The sequence below is a fragment of the Hylobates moloch genome, unplaced genomic scaffold, assembly GCF_009828535.3.
Source record: "Hylobates moloch isolate HMO894 unplaced genomic scaffold, HMol_V3 SCAFFOLD_12, whole genome shotgun sequence".
Lineage (NCBI taxonomy): Eukaryota > Metazoa > Chordata > Mammalia > Primates > Hylobatidae > Hylobates > Hylobates moloch.
Window position 1 is genome coordinate 102,052,819 of NW_026652287.1, and position 8,035 is coordinate 102,060,853.

Sequence of the window (8,035 nt, forward strand, 5' to 3'; positions counted from 1 at the left end):
AGCCCAGGGCTTCCTGCCCTCCCACTTCCTTCCCACCTATGGCCCCTCCCCTGCAGCCCAGGGCTTCCTGCCCTCCCACTTCCTTCCTACTTATGGCCCCTCCCTTGGAATGGCCATCAGGATCTATAAAGGCTGAGGAAGAAAGGTTTGATCTGCACCACCCTTACCTGTGACCAGGAGCTCTAGGGGGTCGCTGGGGGCCGACCACAGGTATGGGTTCCCGCTGGAGAAGCTGTAGCATCGGTAGGTTCCGCTGTGGGCGGCGGTCACTGTGATGATGGGGAAACTAGCCCGGTACCATCTCTCAGAATTCTTGTAGGGCGCAGGGTCCCCTTCCCTGTACAGAGCAAATTGGTCAAAGCCTTCCTGAGTCTGACACTGTAGGGTTACGTCCCCTCCTGAGGACACCGCCGGGCCGGGCTGGGCTGAGAGCGAGGGCTTGGCAAAAACTCCTGGGAGAAAAGGAAAGGCTGATGTTAAAGGCAGCAGCCAGTATCTCAGCTGAGACTGGGGAGGTCCCCACACCTGCCTAAGAGCTGGGGAGCTTTTTGGCTGTATCCCTCCCAGAGAGTGCACTCCCCCACCCAAGCTCACAGACAGGTCGGGTCACCGAGTGGTTGAGGAAGCGAGGCTGTGCTCACGTCCTAGTGCTTGGGTGCAAATCCTAGTTCTGCCTTTAAGGGCCTGGTGGCCCTGGAGACAAATCTCCCTCTGTATCTGAGCCTCACTGCCTTGTCTGTTAAAATGGGGGTGACTGAATGAGACAGTACACAGTAATTTGCAGAGTGCCTGTTGCCTAGCAAGCGCTGGAGTAAATAAATAGCTTAAGCTTATACTGTGCTGTAAGCTTGTATTGCCACATACAATTGTTACGTTGTTAACGTGGCTGACAGTGCCAGCTTCCTGGTGCCTTCCAAACTCATGATGTGTATCAGCTCAGTGAACCCTCAGAGACCTATGGAGTCCTCACTCATTTTTTTTTTTTTTTTTTTTTGAGAAGGAGTCTTGCTCGGTCCCCCAGGCTGGAGTGCAGTGGCACCATCTTGGCTCACTGCAAGCTCCGCCTCCCGGGTTCACGCCATTCTCCTGCCTCAGCCTCCCGAGTAGCTGGGACCATAGGCGCCCACCAACACGCCCGGCTAATTTTTTTTTTTGTATTTTTAGTAGAGACGGGGTTTCACCGTGTTAGCCAGGATGGTCTCGATCTCCTGACCTCGTGATCCACCCTCCTCGGCCTCCCAAAGTGCTGGGATTACAGGCGTGAGCCACCGTGCCCGGCCCAGAGTCCTCACTCTTAAAGTCCCTATTTTATAAATGAAACTAAGGCACATGGCATTAAATAATTTGTTCAACTCTAGGTAACAATACTGCAGTGTACACCTGAAATTTGCTAAGAGGGTAGATTATAAGTGTTCTCACACACAAAAAAGTTAACTGTGTGAAGTGATGTGTGTTAATTAGCTTGCTAGTGGTAACTGTCTCACAGTGGATTCATATATCAAAACATCAACTTGTACACCTTGGATATATTCCATTTTTGTTTTTCAATTATATCTCAACAAAGCTGGACATTTTTAAATTTAAAAATAAATAAAAAACTTGTCCAAGATCGTAAGTGGCAGAGTTGAAATCTGCACTCACAGAGTTTGATTCCAGGGTCTCCACTCCTAAACATGAACCTACACTACTCTGATGTGAGGGGACTGTCATAGACCGGTGTGGTGATGCATGCCTGCACACAGGAGTCAGAAAAACAAAGGTTAAGGCTGGGTGCGGCGGCTCACACCGGTCATCCCAGCACTTTGGGAGGCCAAGGTGGGAGGATCGCTTGATCCTAGGAAGGCGAGGCTGCAGTGAGCCGTGATCACTGTACACTAGCCTGGGTGACAGAGTGAGACCTTGCCTCAAAAAAAAGACAGAGAAAGCAAAAGAAAGGAAGTAAGGAAGAGAAAAATATAAGCTGCCTGAAAATTATGGCATTCACTCAACAAGAAAAAGAAAGAAAGAGGAAGGGAGAGAGGGAGGAAGGAAGGAAGGAAATATATAAGCTGCCTGATAACTGTAACATTCACTCAGCAATATTTTCTCTTAATTTTCACTTAAGCAACTATTATGTGTCTGTCTGTATTTTTTTGTTGTTGTTTCGTTTGTTTTGTTTTGTTTTGTTTTGAGATGGAGTCTCGCTCTGTCGGCCAGGCTGGAGTGCAATGGCACGATCTCGGCTCACTGCAATCTCCGCCTCCCAGGTTCAAGCGATTCTTCTGCCTCAGCCTCCCGAGTAGCTGGGATTACAGGCACTCACCATCATGCCTGGCTAATTTTCGTATTTTGTAGAGTTTCACCATGTTGGCCAGTCTGGTCTTGAACTCCTGACCTCAGGTGATCCACCCGCCTTGGCCTCCCAAAGTGCTGGGATTACAGTCATGAGCCACCGCTCCCAGCTCTGTATTCTAACAAATAAAAATTCCATCAGGAATTAAAATTTTTTTTTTTTTTTTTGGAGACAGAGTCTAACTCTGTTGCCCAGGCTGGAGTGCAGTGGCGTGATCCCAGCTCACTGCAACCTCCGCCTCCTGGGTTCAAGCGATTCTCCTGCCTCAGCCTCCCGAGTAGCTGGGACTACAGGCATGCGCCACCATGCCCCGTTAATTTTGCATGTTTAGTAGAGACAGGGTTTCACCATGTTAGCCAGGCTGATCTCGAACTCCCGACCTCAGGTGATCCGCCCACCTCGGCCTCCCATGCTGGGATTACAGGCGTGAGCCACCGCGCCCGGCCAGGAATTAGAAATAGACAACCACCACCAAGATAAATAAAGGTATACTTCACATACCAGATAGTGAGGAGGGCCACTTTGACTAGGGTGGTGGGGGATATACTTAGTGAGAAGACAGCATTTGGGTCTGACCCCGAAAGAAGTAATGAGGCAGCCAGGCTGGTCCATTCTAGTAGCAGAGAGGAGGCCGGTGATGCTGTGGAGGAGAGTGAGGCAGGGAAGAGGGGGGAGGCAGGATTTACAACGCGGAACAGACCCACAGTGCAGCTGGCCAGGAATTAGGGTAGCGTGAGTGAGGCACCCTCCTGGGATGTAAAATTTAATTATTCCCAAACAATTAACATATTTGAAAAAACTATTGAAAATTTGAAGAGTAGGTCATTAAAACTCACATTATTCTGTTTCAATACTTTCTTTATTCGCCTGAAAGATTTATTAGGATTTTACATCCTAGGCTTTTGTGGATGCAAGCCCATCAGTGATAGTTCCAAAACCTACTTCTAGAAAATAATTAACCATTTAAAAGTGCACTAACTGGGTGCACCTGTAGTCCCAGCTACTAGGGAGGACCACTTGAGCCCAGGGGTTTGAGGCTAAAGTGAGCTATGATCGTGCCTGTGAATGTAGCGGCTGTACTAAAGCCTGGGCAACATAGTAAGACCTCTTCTCTTCTCTTCTCTCTTTTTTTTTTTTTTTCCGAGACGGAGTCTTGCTCTGTCGCCCAGGCTGGAGTGCAGTGGTGCAGTCTCGGCTCACTGCCTCCCAGGTTTAAGCGATTCTCCTGCCTCAGCCTCCGGAGTAGCTGGGATTACAGACGTGCGCCACCGTGCCCAGCTAATTATTTTTATTTTTTTTAAGTAGAGACGGGGTTTCACCATGTTGGCCAGGCTGGTCTCGAACTCCTGACCTTAAGTGATCCACCCGCCTCGGCCTCCCAAAGTACTGGGATTACAGGCGTGAGCCACTGCGCCTGGCCCAACCTCTTCTCTAAAAAAAAAAAAAAAAAAAAAAAAAAGAAAGAAAAGAAATTAGAATATTCGCACCAATCAAGAGTCTAAGGAGACATAAATACTGAATGCACTGTGGGCCCTGGACGGGGTCTGGGAACAGAAATAGGATATTAGTGGAAAGACTGGTGAAATTCAAATAGCCTGGAGTTTACTTGATATAACATAGTTGTATCTATGGTTAGTTTTTTGTTTGTTTGTTTTTTGATACAGGGTCTCACTCTGTCACCAAGGCATGATCACAGTTCCCTGCAGCCTTGGCCTCCCTGGCTCAAGCGATCCTCCTGCCTCAGCCTCCTGAGTAGCTGGGACTATAGGTAAATGCCACCATGCCCCACTAATTTTTAATTTTTTTGAAGATGAGGTCTCACTATGTTGCCCAGGCTGGTCTTGAACTCCTGAGCTCAAGCAATCCTCCCACCTCAGCCTCCCAAAGTGCTGGGATTACAGGTGTAAACCACTGGGACCAGTGCTACGTTTATTTTTTGGTTGTAACAAATGTAAGATGTTAACATGAGGGGATCCCGGGTGAAATATTTCCATTAATATTATCTTTGCAACTTTTCTGTCAGTCAAAAAATTATTCCAAAACACACTTTTAAAAAGAATCCCGAGCCAAGCACGGTGGCCTGTGACTGTAGTCCCTGCTACTCGTGAGGCTGAGGCAGGAGGATTGCTGAAGGCAAGGAGCTCCAGGCTGCAGTGAGCTATGATTGCTCCTGTGAACAGCCACTGCACTCCAGCCTGGGCAATGTAGCAAGACCCCATCTCTAATTTTTTTAAGTGTGTTAAAACACAGATAAAGGGGTGCCTGTTTTTCGTTTTGGCACAGGCTCTGGTATGACTTGGCACAGGCACTGGCTGATTCTGCCTTTATTTGAAATTCTGATTTTTTTTTTATCGTGGATGTTTTTGCAATTTATTTTTATTTTTTGAAAAATTGCATTAAAATGTTATTCACAGACAGATGCAGTGGCTCACGCCTGTTATCCCAACACTTTGGGAGGCCAAGGTGGAAGGATTGCTTGAGCCCAGGAGTTCGAGACCAGCCTGAGCAACACAGCGAGACCCTCTCTCTCTCTTTTGTATTTTAATGCCTTTTGTGAAAACTGTCAAGAGACCCCATCTCTACAAAAACATAAAAAATGATCTGGGCGTGGTGGTGCACACCTGTAGTCCCAGCTACTTGGAGGGCTTAGGCAGGAGAATCGCTTGAGCCCGGGAGGTGGAGGCTGCAGTGAGCCAAGATCGCGCCACTGCATTCCACCCTGGGTGACGCAGCAACATCCTGTGTCCAAAAAATAAAATATTATTCACATTGATCCATAAATGTTGTGGCACCACCACCCGCTAGGCCAGTGCCTCGTTTGCCTCACCCCAATCCCTGCCCTCAATGTCCCCCGTGTTTGTGTCCTGAATGGAGGACCACGCAGTCCCAGGCTCCGATCCCCCTTCCTTTACCGGTGGCAACGAGCTCCAGCTGGTCGCTGGGCAGGGACCAGAGGCTTCTGTTCTGGTAGGAGCAGCGGTAGCGTCCGGCCAGATGTGTCTTCATGGCCGGGATGAAGAGGACCGCCTGATCCTGGTAGCTGCTGGGACTCAGCTTCTCCAGGCGGTACAGGTCCACGCCGGGAGGTCCCAGGCACCGGAGGGTCACTGGCTTCTCCAGGGGCACCAGGGAGCTGGGCAGAGCCTGGAGGGAGGGCTTGGGGAGCGGTCCTGGAAGAGGAGCAGGGCTGGGTCAGCCTCCCCGCAGACCCCGCCTGGGCCCCGCTGCCCCCACGCTGGCGGATCCCTCAGGAGGGAAGGGGTCTGGGGAAGGACTCACCACTCTGCGCTGGCACATGCCCCAGACACAGCCCTGAGGAAAGAAGAAAGGGACCAGATGCCAGGACTCGCTTTTATGGACATTCCTGCCTGCTGGGCGCGGTGATAAGATATTTGCATGCATATGCTTTACTCTGTCCTAATTATTTCTTCAAAAGACACACAGGAATGTAATTTAAGTGGGACAAGCCAGTCAGAAAAAGCCCCATAGTTTATGAGGTCATTTACATGAAATATCCAGAATAGGTAAATCTATAGGAGATGGAGAAGAAAACAGATCCATGGCTGGGGGTGGTGGGAGAGGAGGGCGAGGCGTGGCGGCATACTGCTATCTGTGGATTCATTCGTGTTAGACACTGTGGATTCATTCATGTTAGGCACTGTGGATTTATTCGTGTTAGACACTGTGGATTCATTCGTGTTAGGCACTGTGGATTTATTCGTGTTAGACACTGTGGATTCGTTCGTGTTAGGCACTGTGGATTCGTTCGTGTTAGACGCTGTGGATTCATTTGTGTTAGGCACTGTGGATTCGTTCGTGTTAGACGCTGTGGATTCGTTCGTGTTAGACGCTGTGGATTCGTTCGTGTTAGACGCTGTGGATTCGTTCGTGTCAGGCGCTGTGGATTCGTTCGTGTTAGACATTGCCCATTGACTTCCTCAGTGGATGTGAGGAATGGGACCTCAGACATTGCTGTTCCTTCGTTTCCTCCCTTCAGTCTCCCAATATTAAATAATATCCACGTGCATTACAATAGTATGCAATTGTATAGACAGGTATTGTAAATACTATTGCGTATTGTATATTATTGTATTTTATTGCCTATGTAATATATGCGATAAAACCCCACACTAATGGGACGCATTGGGCTCCAAGGATGGAGCAGGATGGCGCCTCAGTGTGTAAGTCAGGGGCGTCTCAGCACGTGCTGGCCATGGGTTTCCCGGTATTTACAGCATTTGGTTGAATCAATATTCCATGATTACATGATAGAATGTAATATATATAATAATAGTTTCGAATAGCCTGAAGGAGGATGGTGAAAATTCCCAACACAGAAAGGATGCATGTTTGAGAAGATGGGTGTGCTACTTACCCTGATCTGATCACTATATGTATATACACATATAGTGCATATATGTAAACATACATCTATACATACATGTATATGTGCATATACCTGTGTGTACATGCACATACATGTATGTGTATGTATACATGTGCATATGCATGTGTGTGTGTATGTATATATATATATATGGATACAAATACATGTATATATATATATGGATACAAATACATGTATATAAGCAATCCCCTCCTGGTATTGCTTGAGCCCGGGAGGTCAAGACTGCTGTGAGGTAAGATTGCACCACTGGCCGGGCGCAGTGGCTCATGCCCATAATCCCAGCACTTTGGGAGGCCAGGGTGGGTGGATCAAAGGTCAGGAGTTCAAGACCAGCCTGGTCAACATGGTGAAACACCATCTCTACTAAAAATACAAAAAATTAGCTGGGCATGGTGGCACGTGCCTGTAATCCCAGCTACTCAGGAGGCTGAATCAGGAGAATCGCTTGAACCTTGCAGGTGGAGGTTGCAGTGAGCCGAGATCGCACCACTGCATTCCAGCCTTGGCGACAGAGCAAGATTCCATCTTAAAAAAAAAAAAAAAAAAAGTCTTTTGCAGCAACTTGGATGGAGCTGGAAGGCATTATTCTAAGTAACACAGGAGTGGAAAACAAAAATCTGTATTTTCTCACTTATAAGTGAGCGCTAAGCTGTGGGTATGCAAAGGCATGCAGAGTGATGTAATGGACTTCAGAGACTCAGAAGGGAAGGGCAGAAGGGGGGTAGGGATGAAAAACTACACATTAGGTACAAGGTACACTAGTCAGGTGACAGGTGCACTGAAATCTCAGAATTCACCAGAATATAATTCATCCACATAACCAAGAACCACTTGTATCCCAAAAGCTATTGAAGCAAACATTAAGCCAGATGCAGTAACCTGTAGAGGTCACACCTGTAACCCCAACACTTTGGGAGGCTGAGGTGGGTGGATTGCTTGAGCCCAGGAGTTCGAGACCAGCCTGGGCAACATAGCGAGACCCCGTAACTACAAAAATTACAAAAATGAGCCAGGCATGATGGTGTGCAACTGTAGTTCCAGCTATTCAGGAGGCTGATGGGGAAGGACTGGTTGAGCCTGGGAGGTTGAGGCTGCAGTGAGCCATGATCATGCCACTGCACTCCAGCCTGGGTGACAGAAGTGAAGCCCTGTCTCAAATAAAATTAAATAAATAAAGGTTAAAACAGGCCAGGCACGGTGCCTCACGCCTGTAATCCCAGCACTTTGGGAGGCCGAGGTGGGTGGATCACCTGAAGTCAGGAGTTCGAGACCAGCCTGGCCAACATGGTTAAACC

At 48.2% G+C, this 8,035-nt stretch overlaps 1 protein-coding gene across 1 annotated transcript in view; it reads right to left on the minus strand.

The window, feature by feature from the left end:
• Window positions 1-5,982, minus strand: part of GP6 (glycoprotein VI platelet) — a 9,921-nt gene extending 3,939 nt beyond the window's left edge. The window contains exons 1-4 of the mRNA XM_058425788.1: window positions 5,937-5,982; window positions 5,612-5,644; window positions 5,245-5,502; window positions 168-452 (exon numbers count right to left, since the gene is read on the minus strand). Coding sequence (XP_058281771.1) covers window positions 168-452; window positions 5,245-5,502; window positions 5,612-5,644; window positions 5,937-5,982 — 622 coding nt within the window. The remainder of the gene's footprint in view (window positions 1-167; window positions 453-5,244; window positions 5,503-5,611; window positions 5,645-5,936) is intronic.
• Window positions 5,983-8,035: the final 2,053 nt, after the last annotated feature.